We start from the raw sequence: 14,188 nt of genomic DNA, 5'->3' as shown, positions 1-14,188 counted from the left end.
GTGCCGGGGGTTGTGGGGTTGAGGCTGCCAGGAGGAAGTGCGCGTCTGTAGCCGTATTACCCCGCAGAGATGAGGCCGGTGTGCGCGTCGATGCTGTTGTTGTCAAAGGGCGAGGCGGAGCGACGGGTGCGACGGCGATGAGGGCGAGGGTAGTAACTTTGGCCTTTTGTTTGTTGACCCAGGCGCATCAAACTCGACGGCGCACACCGCCGACGCACGACGCACGCCGCCCTGAAACGTGTGGGTGGCAGATTACGTATGAGACCAATGGGCCTATCACGTGACTCTGTCCAAAAGTTGAAGGTGGCCGGCTGGACAAGCAAGCAACATGAGGCCAGAGATTGAGACAGACACAACCTACAACCCACAGCACGCACAATGTCGACAGCAGCAAGAAAGGGCAAGGGAAGAGCGCCAGTCCCCGAGGCAAAGGTGGACGCCGTGGTCCCGTTCGGCAAGCAGCTCGCGCACACGGACAAGAAGGTGCGCGACGCGGCCATTGCCAACCTGCGCGCGTTCCTCTCGCGCGGCGGCGACGACGGCACGACGTCGACCTACACGCGCCTCGAGGACGCCGAGATGGCCAAGCTGTGGAAGGGGCTGTTCTACTGCTTCTGGATGTCGGACAAGCCGCTGGTGCAGCAGGGGCTCGCGAGCGAGCTGTCCAACCTGCTGCTCGAGATCAGCCCGTCCGTCAAGGGGAGCAAGAAGGACAAGGAGGCGGCCAAGTTTGACGCTGCCGTCGCCTTCCTCGAGGGCTTCTGGGCCGCGCTCGTGCGCGAGTGGAACGGCATCGACCGGTTGAGGTGGGTCGCGGCGTCGGGGGGCAGCGCTGACAGCAAGGATCGACAAGTACTACATGCTTATCCGTCGCTACGTCGCGGCCACGTTCCGGCTGCTCGCGCGCGCGGGGTGGAGCGAGGAGGCCGTGGCTGCCGTCAACGAGATTCTGAGCGCAAAGTCGGGTCCCATGAGGTGGGTTGTATGCTGTGAGCAGGGGGCTGACCCGCAGCTGGCAGGACCGCTCGGTGCCGACGTCCCTTGCGACCCACTTGGCCGACGTGTACCTCGACGAGCTGGACAAGGTGCTCGCCGACGACGACGTGCCGCCTGCACCGCTCGTGGCCGTCCTCGCGCCGCACATTGCGCTGCTCGCGCGCACGACGACACCAGCCGTGCACAAGCGCCTCCAGAGCGCCGTGTTTGACCCGCTGCTCAACTCGCTCAAGGAGGACGAGGAGCGGCCGGCCAAGCGCGCAAAGAAGGAGGCCGCGCCGTCGTCGGACTCGGAGTTCCCCAACATTGCGCGCCGCAGCGCCCTCGCTGCCGGCCAAGAGGCGGCCGAGCCCGCCGCTGTCCGCCTGGCACTGGTCAAGGCCCTGTTCCAGCAGGCGGCGGTCGAGTCGGCGGTCGAGTCCAACCGCCGCAAGATCTACGCCATCGTCCGCGAGAACGACGACGAGGACGACGAGTAGGCTCTGTTTGTACTTTATCATGCAATGCATGCGTTTTGAGAGGCGGTGCTACATGGCAGCCGGGGGCCCGGCCGCGTGTGATGATGTGTTTGATATGTCCTTCCTCGTGGCCGAGCCGGCGCGGCGCCGGCTCGCCGCTGATACAGCGTACAGCGCTTAGAGCGACACGCCGGCACCGGCACCGTTGCCGGCACGCTCGCGGCTCACGCGCGCAACGTACGACTTGGAAGTCTGGTCGAACGCGGCCATGTACAGGGTCATGCACTGCGACAGGCAGCGCTCCTCGGACGAGCCGAGCGACGTGCCGGGGCGGGTGACACACTTGGTGAAGCACTGGGGTGGGTGTGAGCGCGGAGGGGGGGGGGGGGCAGCGAGCGACTCGAGCCAGCGTCGCGACTCGAGCCAGCGCGACTCAAGCCAGCACCGCCGCACTCACGTTGTCCGTGATCTTGTTGATGAGCTGCTGCGCGCCGGCGACGGCGAGCTGGGGCGTCAGCGCGGCGTGTGGGGCCTCGACTCACCTCCTGCTGCACCTGGAGCTTGATCTGCTCGGCCTGCTGCCTCTGGTCTGGGAGAGTCAGCGGGGTTCGGTTCGCCGCGGCGACGCGAGGCAGGCGCAAACTCGAGGCCGGGACGAGCCGCGCGCCACGACCGCCACGGGCGATGGCAGTGCCCAAGCCATGCTACTTACCAGGAGTCGCGCCGGTGGAGCCGCCAAAGAGAGAAGCCATTGTGTCTTGTTGGTCGAGGGTGTCGATGCCGAGTCAAAGTCGAGGTGAGTGACTTTGTGAGTGGCGGAGTCGGCCTGGAGGAGCACCAGCGAGCGAGCGGCGACGGCGACGGCGGCAAATGGCCAAAGAATTTTGTGGGTGGAGGTCTGTCCACAAGTCGCAACTGTCTACGATAGCAGCACCACATCACACTCTAGATACGTACAACGCAGCACTCGACTCAACGGCAACGACAACAACAGGACAGGCATAGAGAGCATCAGAAGCAGCACACATCGCCGCCATGGCACCCACGAAAAAGTCGATCTACCGCCAGCCCGGGGCGCAGCACTTCCAGCTCGTGCACCGCTCCGTCCGTGACCCGCTCATCAACGACCCCGACGCGAGCCAGCAGGTGTTCAAGCCGGTCGAGCGGTACAATGACGCGCAGAAGGTGGGCAGGGCGGGAGGCAGCTCGTCGGCGCGTGGCTGACACATTCGCAGAGCGGCGTGACGCTCGCCGAGCTCGACGCCACCCTCGACAAGACCAAAATGCGCGCCAACGAGGGCGAGGCGGCGCAGTACGGCATCACGTTTGACGACTCGGCCTACGACTACATGGCGCACCTGCGCCCCGTTGGCGAGGCCGGCTTCGAGTCGGTGCTCCTCGAGGCGCCGAAGGGGTCTGCCGCGGCGACGGGCATGAAGCGGCAGGGCAACCGCAGCAAGGGCAAGGGCCGCGAGGACGACATGTTCCTGCCGCCCGATGCGCTGGCGTCGCGCAACGAGATCTCGTGGCAGGAGGCGCAGGACGCGCACCAGGCCATCCCGGCCGAGCTGCAGGGCTTCCAGCCTGACATGGACCCGCATCTCCGGCAAGTGCTCGAGGCGCTCGACGACGACGAGTTTGTGGATGACGACGGGGACCTGTTCGACGACCTGCTGGGTGGTGGAGAGCTGGAGGACGGGGACGAGGCGCCGGACTTCGAGTTCGCAGAGTGGGGCGTGGACGAGCAGGGCCGCGAGTTGGCGCCCCCCCGCCGGGACGATGACGACGACGACGACAGCAAGACCGAGGACGGCGAGACGTGGGAGGACCGCTTCCGCGCGTTCAAGGCGGCTGGAGGAAGGCATCCGGAGCAGAAGGCGACGTCGAACGGCGGGTGGGACGACGACGAGGCCGACCCGGAGGAGCGGTCCGAGATGGCGGATACCATCGGCTCGTTGGTGTCTGGCTTTGGCGACATGGTCGTGCGCGGCGGCAAGAAGCGGCACGGGAAGCGCGGGCCCTCGGACGCGTCGGGCATGTCCATGTCGAGCGCGAGCGTGTACCGCAACGCCGGGCTGCGGTCGCTTGACGACCGGTTCGACGTCATTGAGCGCGAGTACGAGCTCGAGGACGACGACGACGAGTACATCGACTACGACGACGACGACAACGTGTCGCTCGCGCCGTCGTTCATGAGCTCGATGTCGCGCGCGAGCATGGCGTCCAAGGCGGCCGAGGACCACGGACCCGTCGAGCTGAGCCGCGAGGATTTCGACAGCATCATGGACGACTTTTTGGACAACTACGAGGTGGTTGGCTCGCGCATGCGCGAGAGTCTGGGCGGCACGGCCCTCAGCGGCGCCGAGAAGCTCAGCGTGCTCCGTGCCGCGCTTGAGCAGGGCGAGGACGGCGACGGCATCGGCCGCGAGGAGAACCGGCGGCGGATCCTCGAGCTCGAGCAGCTCAACCGCGGCTACGTCAAGGAGAAGAAGGAGAAGGTGGCCCTGAGGGATATCGACGAGAAGGCCGAGCCCAAGTGGGATGTCGAGACGATTCTTTGTGAGTGTGGTGTGTGGGATATGGTGGTGTGGTTGTGCCACTGTGGCGGTGTGGCGTTTACTGCGGCGTGGGCAGATGGCACGGCGCTGGGTTCCGATGGTGCCAAGCGTAGTCTATGGCCACGCCGTGCAAGTGAATGGCTGGGTTATCGCCTGGTGCTCTACGTACGCTGCACGCTAGGCTGTCGTCACGGCTGGGCCTTATCAGCAGCCAGCCCCTCCCCCCTCCTAAGCCCCCACCCCACCCCCCTCCTAAACCTAAACCCCCACCCCACCCCCCACTGACACACCCAGCCACGTACACCAACACGGAGAACCACCCCGGCACCATCCGCATCCGCTCGTCCGAGGAGCAGAAGGCACGTCTGCTGCGCCGGGCCGAGGAGGCCGAGAAGGCCGCGGCGCGCGCGGCCGCCAAGGCGCTCCCCGTCGAGGAGGACGACGAAGGTTCTGGATCCGAGACGGAGCGCGAGTACGCCCCCAAGGTGACGGTCGCGCGACCCAAGGGCGAGTCTGCCGAGGAGCGCAAGGCGCGCAAGAACGCCGTCAAGGAGCAGCGTGCCAACCGCCGGCAGGAGAAGAAGAAGCACACCGAGACATTTGGCGCCGAGCGCAAGCGCCAGATTGCGAGCCACCAGAAGATGGTGGGCGGGGGGCGTGCTGCGGATGTGGCCGTCGGCGCGCGGGGCGTCGTGTCGCTCAAGTGAGCGCCGTGTCGCCACCCGACGACTCCATCTCGCTCCGGCACCGATCACGTCGGAGTAGATCATTCTCGACTCGCCAACTCGGCCATCGCCCACACGGCCCACACCTCATCATCGACTCTCGCATCCGGCCGGACCATGGCATGTTCATTTTGGGACCCGATTGCTGTAACAGTAGAATGCATGTGCATTGACTCGACGGTGGTCGATGGTGAGAGATGGTTCGAGCAGGAGTGGGTTGGGTGGGCTCGGCGGTGGGCTCGGCGGTCTGGACTCGTCAGGCGAGCCGCAGCTATCGGCGATATCAGAAGCTCCCATACAACGCTATTCCCGAAGTCGAGTTTACCCGTTTACCCCAGCCCCCTCAGCCGCCACTCGCGGCAATATGTCCCAGGCACGTATCCCCGGCGCAGGATTTTGACTGCCAAATGCTCCCGCCCGCGTCGCCTCCCCGCCCAGCAGGTGGCCCAGTCGTGCTCGCTCGCCGCGCCCGCCCTCGCTCGCTGCAGCCCGCTCGCTCACGCACTCGCGCACTCGACAAACGTCCTCGCCGACTCTAGAACCTCCTCCAACCGGCCCTTTCACCCCCCCACCACACACTTAAAACCGCAAGACCGCACGCCCGCGCTTTTGCGAACACCACACGACTAGCCATCCAAAATGGTGAGCCCGGAGGGGCGAGGACTGGACTGGACGGGCTCGCGAGGCAAAACGGCTGGCAAATGGCAAAGCAAATGGCGACGGCAAGGCTGCAAATGGTCTCGACGGGTTCGACAGCGGCGAGCGTAGCTGCCGTGCGATAGCATGGCGTGGGCGTTGGGAGCGGGAGAGCGGCAGCGAGACGCTGGGCGGAGACCTGCTCGCAGAGTTGTCGCGTGCTGCGTGCGAGTTTAGAGGACGAGGTGCAGCGCAGCACCTGTCCTCGCGCTCGCTTTGCCCCCTCGCGCCGCCGGCCCGCCCTGCTCGCTGCTGCTCGACGCGCTCGCCGACTTTGCCGCCTGCGACACTGCGACAAACTTGGACATTTCGGCACACCGCACGCCGCGGACTACTTCGACTCGCACCGGATCCGCCAGCCAGCCAGCCGCCAGCACCGCGCCGTCCAATGTCCAGTCCATCCCGCCTGCAATCTCCCGTTGCGCCCCCACTAACCCACCCAGACCCTCGCCGTCGACCTTCTCAACCCCTCCGCTGAGGCTCAGGCCCGCACCCACAAGCTCAAGAAGATTGTGCCCACCCCCAACTCGTTCTTCATGGACGTCAAGTGCCCCGGCTGCTTCCAGATCACCACCGTCTTCTCGCACGCCTCGACCGTCGTCCAGTGCGGCTCGTGCGCTACCGTCCTCTGCCAGCCTTCGGGCGGCAAGGCCAAGCTTACTGAGGGTGCGTGTTGGGTCGAGGATCTGCCTCCAGGCGGATCCGAGGCGTGTGACTCGTTTTTGGCACAGCAAACTAACACACCCAGGCTGCTCGTTCCGCAGGAAGAACTAGATTGTTTCTTGCGGCTCGTCGGTTCCCCTGGTTCTAGCATGATCCACATGTACTCATTGACACATATGGCGAGGGCGTGTGTGGGTGTCGTGAGCCCGCGCACGTGACGGCGTGGAGGAGGGAGAGAGGGGAGAGCAGAGGTTGTGCATGACGCTGACCAGTACTGACGTGAGTCGACTCCGTCAGGCGCGACGGAGTAGCGGCGGAGTGAAGGGGCGAAGTCGAGTCAGCACATGGCGTGCGAGCGCGCGCCGATGGTGTCGGTCGACCAGAGTCTCGTGATGTGGTCATGTGCCGTCGTACAAGGTTTCGACGAGCTCGGCGGCGAGGCCGGCCAGGCGGCGTCATGCCGAAATTTTGTCAGGTCGCAGTGCAGAAGCTGACGCCATTGCGTGGCCGGTCGTGTCGTCGTGGTCGTGTCGTGTGGGTGCTGGGCATGCATCGAGCAGATAAGCCGGCCGCGGTCAGTGCATGGGTGGTGGAGGGGTCAGTCGTCGAGAGCGAGAGTCACCGCCAGTCACATGTCAGCCGCTGGCGCCACTGCTCGAGTGGCGCATCTCGTGCTCGGTGAGCGTCCCAGCCAGCGTCCCAGCGCCTACCAGTCAGCTGCAGTCAGCAAGCCAGTCCGGCCAGAGTCAGTAGATGCAAGCCGCCCGCCTGCCGCATGGCAAAACGCACTACGCTTCCATCGCCAGATACTATGCGTCGGCGTGCGTCTGCGTGCGTGCCCCGCAGGCTCCACCGTCGTTCATCTCGCAAGCCTCGCCTAGTGGCGAGCGGTGCGGGCGTAGCATACCGGCTGGCGGCGAGTCGCCCCGCCTATTCCTGGCTGCGCTGGCGTGCGCGTCGCCGCTGGCCGTCGCCGTTGTGCAGCTGCGACGCGCACGCACGCCGCCACGAGGATGCCACGAGCGCGCCACACGGGATCTGTCGTGTCGTCGATCCGCTGCGTCATTTCCCGCGTTTCGGCAAGCCAGACCGACGGCAACGGCAACCAACACCCAAGCGACGGGCAGCTGGCTCTTGACTCTGCACTGTCCATTGCTCTCTGACTCACAGCTACGACACAATGCTCAGACGGAGCGCGGCCGTCCTCCCAGCCGCGGGCGTGCGCCTCGCGCCGACCGCGACCCCCGCGCTCGCCCTCCTCGCCCAGCGCGGGTTCGCCAGCTCCTCCACACTCCAGCGGCAAGACGACCGAGGTGCGTCGAGGCGCTGACCACGCTGACGGCAGGCCCGCGCCGCGTCGTGCGCCCGCGAGCCCGCCGCGGCCCGGCCGGCAACCCCTTCGGCCCGTTCGGCGCCGACCCGTACACGCCCGACCCGTACGGCGGCTTCGTGCAGCCCGTCCGCGTGAGCGTGCCCGACGACCCTGGCGGCGTCCTGTCCCAATCGCACGCGGCGCACGAGCTGCTCGCGCACGAGAGTCTGGTGGTGGTTAGGTGCGTCGTGGCGTGGCTGGCTAGCTGACGCGCCCAGGCAGCTCGAGATGCTCAACGTGTTCATGGGGTACGAGCAGGCAAACCGCTATGCGATTTACTCGCCGGACGTGGGTTGCTAGGACGTTGATAGAGCTGACAGCCCAGGGGCAAATCGTCGGATTGTGAGCGGAGCGGCCGGACTGGGCTGAGCTGACGGCAGCATGGCGGAAGAAGACAGCATCCTGTCCACAATGTCGCGCAACATCCTGCACACGCACCGCCCGCTCAAGTCCACCGTGCTCGACGTGCACGGCAACCCGATCCTGTGGATCCGCCGCCCGTTCACCTTCATCAACTCGCGCATCTACGTCCACGCCGCCGAGGAGAAGGACAGCCGCATCGTCGGCGAGACGCAGCAGTGGGTCGCGGCGCTGGGCGTGGCTGACCCGCAAGGAGCTGGCACCTCTGGCGCAGGAAGTACAACCTGTTCCAGGAGCGGCCGGGCGACGTGCTGCGCCAGTTTGCGCGCATCGACGGCGGCTTCCTCGCCTGGGACTTTTGGCTCAAGGACAAGGACGACCGTGCGTGCGGGGTGGGGCGACGCTGATGCCAGGGCTGGCGGCTACCATCAACCGCAACTTCCGCGGGCTCGGGCGCGAGCTCTTCACCGACACCGGGCAGTATGTGATCCGCTTCGACGCGGCCGGCACCGAGCTCGACCTGCCCCCAGGCTCAGAGGTCAACGTGCAGGGCCAGACGCTCATCCTGCCCGAGCGCTCGGACGGCGGGCTCACGCTCGACCAGCGCGCCATGGCGCTCGCGACGGCCGTGAGTATCGACTTTGACTACTTCTCGCGGCATTCGGGCAGCGGCGGCCTCGGTTTCCCATTCATCCTGTTCGGCGGCGGCGACTCGTCGGACGCTAGGAGTGGCGGCGGTACCCCCGCGCCCGCGGACGGCGGGGCCGCAACCGGCGCCGCGGCGGGAGCGGCGGCCGGCGCCGCGTCAGAGATCCCCGCGGGCATGAGCGAGGACGAGTACATCTACGGCCGGGGCGCGGGCACTGGCGCGCAGCAGAGCCAGCAGGGTCAGCAGGCGCCGCCGCAGGGCCCCCCGTCCGACGCTGGAGGCCAGTACGGCCAGTACGGAGACTACCAGCCCGGCGAGTATGACCAGCCCATGGAGGACCCGTGGGCCGAGCAGCAGAACGAGGGTCTCTTTGGCGGCGGCGGCGACAGCGACGGCGGCTCGAGCTGGGGGGACTGGGGAGACTGGGGTTCGTAGAGTCAAGTCTAGTCTGTTTGCATGCGACATCTTCACTCATACATAGATCGGGGCGGCGAGATGTGCTCATGCGCGCGCCTTGGGCTGCAGGGTGTCAGTATCAGAATCGGGCCCAGAACCCACCTTGCAGTCCTCCTGCACCGTCTCCTTGAGGAGCAGCAACACGCGCGCCTGCTCTTCTGGGCTGGCGACGGCGTTATCGTGCTCGTAGCTGACGCCGATGGCGAGCTTGGAGCCGTCGGGCGAGAAGGCCAGCGCCGAGATGGCCGTCGGGTACTTGGGGTACAGGCGCATGCGCTTCTTTGCGTTGTGGTCCCAGATGGACAGGACGCCGTCCGAGCCGCCCGACGCGAACGTGTTGTGGCTGGGAGTGTCAGCGCGACACGACTCGGCTCGGCCACGCCCACTCACATAGGGTGGTACGCCAGCGCGTTGATCGGGTACACCTGCTCGACGCCGTCGACGGCGGCGCGGTGCGCGCGGAAGGCGTACTTTGCCGCCTGGGCCGCTGGGTCGGGGTCAAAGTACTCTACGGCGATGCGGCCCTCGATCGAGCCCGACGCCCAGCCTGCGGCGGTCAGCTTGGCTAGCTGAGCTCAGCCACCCACCCTTCCCGTCGGCCATGCACGCCACCGTCCGCGTGAGCATCTTGAGCGCGCTCTCGCGCGTGCTCTCGGGCTTGGGCTCGCGCCCCTCGCGCGCGGCCGCGCCGAGCTCGGCAGCAGTGTACACCGACACATGGCGGTGCGCCATCGACACGAGGAGCCGGCCCGTCGCAGGCGCGTACGACAGGTTGTACACGCGCTCCGGGAGGCTCGCGGTCGCGCGCAGCGGCTCGTCGGCCGAAGGGTCCCACACCTTGAGCGTCTTGTCCCACGAGCCGGAGACGAGGATGTCTGGGGGGGTTAGGGCTTGGCTTCGTCGGCGCTCGCGCGTGCTCACTCTGCTCGGGGATCCACACAAGCGCAGACACGCTGTCGTCGTGCTTGCCGAGCACGCGGTTGTCTCCCGTGCCAAAGTCCCATCTGGAGTCAGCGTTGCGCGCCCGCGTACAACTCACTGCCGCACGCGCCGGTCGAGGCCGCCCGAGAAGGCCGTGTTGGGGGTAGAGTCAAACGTCGCCGCGAGCACCGGGCGGGGGTGTGAGAAGCTGCGTGTGAGCTCGGCCTGCGGACGCAGCTTACATCTGCGGGGGCGACGGCGCGACAGATACCCTGTGCAGTTGGATTGTCTGCCGTCAGCAATGCCGGCGGGAGAGGTTGCGCACCGAGTCCCACGAGGCGACGAGGAGCGCGCTGCTGTCGGCCGACCACGCGACGGCGGCGATACCGTCTGCTGGCGGCTGGAGGGAGCGGTCTCCTGCGTGTGAGCTTGGGTTGCGATGCTAGACGTACCAGATGACATGATTGTTGGGTGGAGAGTCGAATGGACAAGCAAGACGAGCAAGCCGCAAGTGTTGATTCCACTTGTTGTTCTGTCGCGTGTTTGATTTTTCCGGCCACCACAGTCACCGTTTAGTTTCCGCGCAACAATCGTCAACAACGACGACGACAACGACGCAGACTCTACACTCCATCTCACAACCCACCACCATGGCCTTCCGCGATCGCTCGGGCCCGATGGACGTCGACGCAAGCGACCCCATGGGCCGGCTCGCAGACTATGCGCTGCCCGACGACGGGCCGGCGCGCAAGCGTGAGTGGGCGGTGCGGTGTGTTGGCTTCCAACACACAGCCCAGCGCTTGACCGACGAGTAGCTCACCACCCCAGGCATGCACGTTGACGGGCCTGGTGCCAACCCGTTCGCGACGCCGTCCCATACCCCCGGGTTCCGCTTCGGGCCCAACACGCCGTTCTTGTTCCACGCACCGCCGCTGCCCCCCGCACCAAAGTTTGAACCGTACGACCCCAACCGCTGGGCCAGGACCGACTTTGGGTTCGGGACGCGCGCGGCGGCCGTCGCGACGGAAGAGGACGTGGACATGAGCTTCACCATGGGTGGCGGGCAGGACAGTCCGGCGCGGCCAGCGCCAGCGGCGGCGTCGGCGGCACCGGCAGCCTCGACCCCAGCCAAGGCCGCGCCCAAGACCGAGAAGGAGAAGGTCGAGGCCGAGGCGGCCGATACGCCAGAACGCAAGATTGCGTCTGGTGCCCTCACGCGCGTGCGCCGCAGGCGCCAGGAGTGGGCCCGCAGGCGGAGGTACGACTCGGACTCGGAGGACGAGGTGCGTGCGTGGCGGGCGTCGGTGGCGGGGCGGGGCGGTGGCGGCGATCAGGCAACGCTGACTCAGACACACAGGACGCAGACGCACCCGTCACGTCGCTCGCCCGCGGGCGCCAGGAGCACCACTACAACTTCAACATTCCCGCGCCGGCTGTGCGGCATTCCGAGATCCCGGCCATCCTGCTTGGGTGAGTGGCGGAGAGGGGGACCAGCTCACATCAGCTACGTCCAGCTCGTGTTCAACTTTTCGCTTGTCGCTGGCTTCCTGTATGTCGCGGTGCAGTTCATCCTCGCTGTGCGCCGCGACGTGCAGGAGCGGATCGACGAGGTGGCTGTCGGTGCGTTGCGCAGCGTGGGCGTGCAGGCCGGACCTAACGTGCACAGAGATCCTGCAGGAGATTGGGGATTGCTCGAAACTGTACATCAAGAACCGGTGCGAGCCCGAACTTCGTGTACCGGCAATGTACGTGGCAGGGAGGTGCATCTGGATGAGCTGACAGTCGGCAGGGAGAACGCATGCTACGCATGGGAGACGTGCATGAACCGCGACCCAGCGGTCGTGGGCCGTGCGCGCGTCGGCGCCGAGACGTTTGCCGGGGTCATCAACTCGTTTGTGGACGCCATCAGCTGGAAGACGATGCTGTTTACCGTGACCACGCTGTCGCTCCTCATCGTGCTCACCAACAGCGCGCTCTTCAACCTGCGCGCAAAGCACCAGGTGCCGCCGTCGTCGCAGGTGCACCCGCCCCCGCACCTCCCGGGCATGGTGTACCCGCCTGGCTACATGCCCCTCCACGGCGGGCAGGCGCCACATGGCGGCAGTGGGGTGCCTCTGCACCACCCGCTGGCCCCGCACCTCCAGCCGCCACCAACTGCGCCCGAGCCCAGCGGCGTGGGCAAGGCACTCGGATGGTTTGGGAAGAAGTAGTGACGTGTTATTCATATATGCATTGCATGGCCTGTGATGGAAGAGAGAGTGATTTGTAGGCAGAGTGTTTCGGGTTTGCCACTTGAAGCCAATCTGAGTTGGCAGCCAGCGAGCGGCATCAATGACGCCGTGACGAAACGGATGAGAGCGAGAGAGCGACTTGACACTAATCTCACTCCAACTCGTTCTCATCCTTTTGCACAACATCTCTACAGCTCCGGCCTCTCCATCAGCCGCGAGCAAGTCCCCATCAGCACATACAGGCCGGTATCAGTAACCCCGAGTCGTCGCCGCCGCGCCCCACGCCGCCGCCAAGCCCGAGCCCACGGCCGGTCGTCACCGCGTCATCGTTACCCATCGTTACCCTCATCGTCCCGGAGCCCGCGTCGCCGCGAACAAGCCGCACGCCGCCGGCCCCATCGACCACCGCATCCCCCCCACGCCGACCCCCGCCGCCGAGCTCTCGCAACCATGGCGCCAAGCGGCAAGCGGCACCCCGACCTCCTGGTGAGCCGCGCGCCCAGCGTAGCGCCCAGCTGACCCACCCCCAGTGCTGCAACTTCAACCAGGACTTCTCGTGCATCGCCGTAGGGCACAAGAAGGGGTACACGATCCTCAACTGCGACCCATTTGGCAAGGTCCATTCCAAGAGTGGGTGTCGCTCGTCGGCAGGGTGGGCGGGCCCGGCCGCGGCGCCGCCAGCGTGGTGGGGTGCGGCAGGGGGAAGCAGTGGTGATGGTGGTGCCGAGCTGACTTTGCAGATGACCAGGGCGCGACTGGCGTCGTCGAGATGCTGTTTTGCACGTCGCTCGTCGCGCTCGTCGGCGCGCCCGACCAGCAGGCCAGCAACTCGCCCAAGAAGCTCCAGATTGTCAACACCAAGGTGAGGGTGGGGTGTTGAGCGAGCTAACGGGCCAGCGCCAATCAACCATCTGCGAGCTCATCTTCCCTTCGTCAGTGCTGGCGGTCAAGATGAACCGCAAGCGCCTGATCGTGGTGCTCGAGAACGAGATCTACATCTACGACATCTCGACAATGAAGCTGCTACACACGATCGAGACGGGGCCCAACCCGAACGCAGTGTGCGCCCTCTCCTCGTCGAGCGAGCACTCGTACCTCGCCTACCCGTCCCCCGCGCCGTCGACATCGTCCGCATCCGTGGCATCTGGCGTGCCCCCAGCGGCGCCGGCACCGACGACGGGCGACGTGCTCATCTTCGACACGCTCAACCTGTCAGCGGTCAACGTGATCCAGGCGCACAAGACGCCCATCGCCGCGCTGAGCCTCAACTCGACCGGCACAATGCTCGCTACGGCCAGCGACAAGGGGACGGTCGTGCGGGTCTTCTCCGTGCCCGACGCCAAGAAGCTGTGGCAGTTCCGCCGCGGCACGTCGTCGGCCCACATCTTCAGCATGAACTTCAACCTCGCGTCGACGCTCCTCGCCGTGTCGTCCGACACGTCCACGATCCACATCTACAAACTGACTAACCGGAAGAGCGGGAACGGGTCGAGCACGGGCGGCGACGACTCGCCACCGCCGAGCGCGAGCTCGGGCGGGTTCGACTCGCCGACGCCGTCAGAGACGCCGTCTTCGCCTCCGTCGTCAGCCCCGCACCTCGGACTACCCTCGACCAACACGGCGGCGTCGTCCCTCCGCCGCCGCTCATACCACTTTGGCAAGAGCCTGCTCGGCGGCGCCGGCACATACCTCCCCAAAGGCGTCACCGAGATGTGGGAGCCCCAGCGCGACTTTGCCCACATCAAGCTCCGGCCGCAGCAGACGGGCGTGCGGACCGTCGTCGCCATGAGCTCGACCCTGCCCCAGGTCATGGTCATCAGCGCCGACGGCGTGTTCCAGGCGTACAACATTGATCTTGAGAATGGCGGCGAATGCGCCCTGATGAAGGAGTTCAAGTGAGTCGCGTGGTGCGTAACAGGACTGACCCCAGCCTTCTCAACAACGAAGACACGCTTGGGTCCGGAACAGGAGAGTAGCCAGCAGCACCGTCTAGACCGTAGCAAGTTGTAGATGCAACCTAATCAGTAGTAGCAAAGTCAGTCAGGCATGCGCACATGAAAGGAGAAATACTGCATGATATGCTGCTGCTACATTTGATGTCTG

General features: G+C 66.1%; 8 protein-coding genes across 8 annotated transcripts; 6 read left to right on the top strand and 2 right to left on the bottom strand.

Annotated features, from left to right (window-relative positions):
• Window positions 1–378: 378 nt before the first annotated feature.
• Window positions 379–1,475, top strand: Q8F55_008695 (uncharacterized protein; the record flags this gene model as incomplete). Its single annotated transcript, XM_069357079.1, has 3 exons — window positions 379–806; window positions 844–975; window positions 1,013–1,475. 3 exons carry the CDS (start codon window positions 379–381, stop codon window positions 1,473–1,475), a joined length of 1,023 nt encoding a protein of 340 aa, XP_069205016.1.
• A 156-nt stretch (window positions 1,476–1,631) lies between these two features.
• On the bottom strand, window positions 1,632–2,206 carry TIM13 (protein translocase subunit; the record flags this gene model as incomplete). Its single annotated transcript, XM_069357078.1, has 4 exons — window positions 1,632–1,808; window positions 1,912–1,959; window positions 1,997–2,043; window positions 2,167–2,206. The coding sequence occupies 4 exons, from the start codon at window positions 2,204–2,206 to the stop codon at window positions 1,632–1,634; spliced, it is 312 nt and encodes a 103-aa protein (XP_069205015.1).
• Window positions 2,207–2,489: 283 nt separating this feature from the next.
• On the top strand, window positions 2,490–4,719 carry LTV1 (the record flags this gene model as incomplete). Its single annotated transcript, XM_069357077.1, has 3 exons — window positions 2,490–2,639; window positions 2,690–4,013; window positions 4,307–4,719. The coding sequence occupies 3 exons, from the start codon at window positions 2,490–2,492 to the stop codon at window positions 4,717–4,719; spliced, it is 1,887 nt and encodes a 628-aa protein (XP_069205014.1).
• A 657-nt stretch (window positions 4,720–5,376) lies between these two features.
• rps27 (40S ribosomal protein eS27) lies at window positions 5,377–6,207 on the top strand (the record flags this gene model as incomplete). The annotated part of the gene is made up of 3 exons (XM_069357076.1): window positions 5,377–5,379; window positions 5,877–6,099; window positions 6,182–6,207. 3 exons carry the CDS (start codon window positions 5,377–5,379, stop codon window positions 6,205–6,207), a joined length of 252 nt encoding a protein of 83 aa, XP_069205013.1.
• A 1,069-nt stretch (window positions 6,208–7,276) lies between these two features.
• Window positions 7,277–8,912, top strand: Q8F55_008691 (uncharacterized protein; the record flags this gene model as incomplete). The annotated part of the gene is made up of 7 exons (XM_069357075.1): window positions 7,277–7,409; window positions 7,442–7,649; window positions 7,687–7,756; window positions 7,794–7,810; window positions 7,849–8,046; window positions 8,082–8,209; window positions 8,242–8,912. The coding sequence occupies 7 exons, from the start codon at window positions 7,277–7,279 to the stop codon at window positions 8,910–8,912; spliced, it is 1,425 nt and encodes a 474-aa protein (XP_069205012.1).
• A 66-nt stretch (window positions 8,913–8,978) lies between these two features.
• On the bottom strand, window positions 8,979–10,316 carry BUB3 (mitotic spindle checkpoint protein Bub3; the record flags this gene model as incomplete). The annotated part of the gene is made up of 9 exons (XM_069357074.1): window positions 8,979–8,996; window positions 9,036–9,276; window positions 9,324–9,480; window positions 9,521–9,808; window positions 9,855–9,937; window positions 9,973–10,062; window positions 10,097–10,143; window positions 10,180–10,271; window positions 10,307–10,316. The coding sequence occupies 9 exons, from the start codon at window positions 10,314–10,316 to the stop codon at window positions 8,979–8,981; spliced, it is 1,026 nt and encodes a 341-aa protein (XP_069205011.1).
• Window positions 10,317–10,504: 188 nt separating this feature from the next.
• Q8F55_008689 (uncharacterized protein) lies at window positions 10,505–12,064 on the top strand (the record flags this gene model as incomplete). The annotated part of the gene is made up of 6 exons (XM_069357073.1): window positions 10,505–10,607; window positions 10,683–11,137; window positions 11,212–11,324; window positions 11,359–11,474; window positions 11,521–11,599; window positions 11,644–12,064. The coding sequence occupies 6 exons, from the start codon at window positions 10,505–10,507 to the stop codon at window positions 12,062–12,064; spliced, it is 1,287 nt and encodes a 428-aa protein (XP_069205010.1).
• Window positions 12,065–12,535: 471 nt separating this feature from the next.
• On the top strand, window positions 12,536–13,984 carry ATG18 (autophagy protein; the record flags this gene model as incomplete). Its single annotated transcript, XM_069357072.1, has 4 exons — window positions 12,536–12,571; window positions 12,616–12,715; window positions 12,826–12,947; window positions 12,983–13,984. 4 exons carry the CDS (start codon window positions 12,536–12,538, stop codon window positions 13,982–13,984), a joined length of 1,260 nt encoding a protein of 419 aa, XP_069205009.1.
• Window positions 13,985–14,188: the final 204 nt, after the last annotated feature.

The sequence above is a fragment of the Vanrija albida genome (genome assembly GCF_041260175.1).
Source record: "Vanrija albida strain AlHP1 chromosome Unknown contig_7, whole genome shotgun sequence".
NCBI lineage: Eukaryota > Fungi > Basidiomycota > Tremellomycetes > Trichosporonales > Trichosporonaceae > Vanrija > Vanrija albida.
The sequence above is the reverse complement of the archived record's forward strand: the minus strand, read 5'-3'. Positions and strand labels throughout refer to the sequence as shown.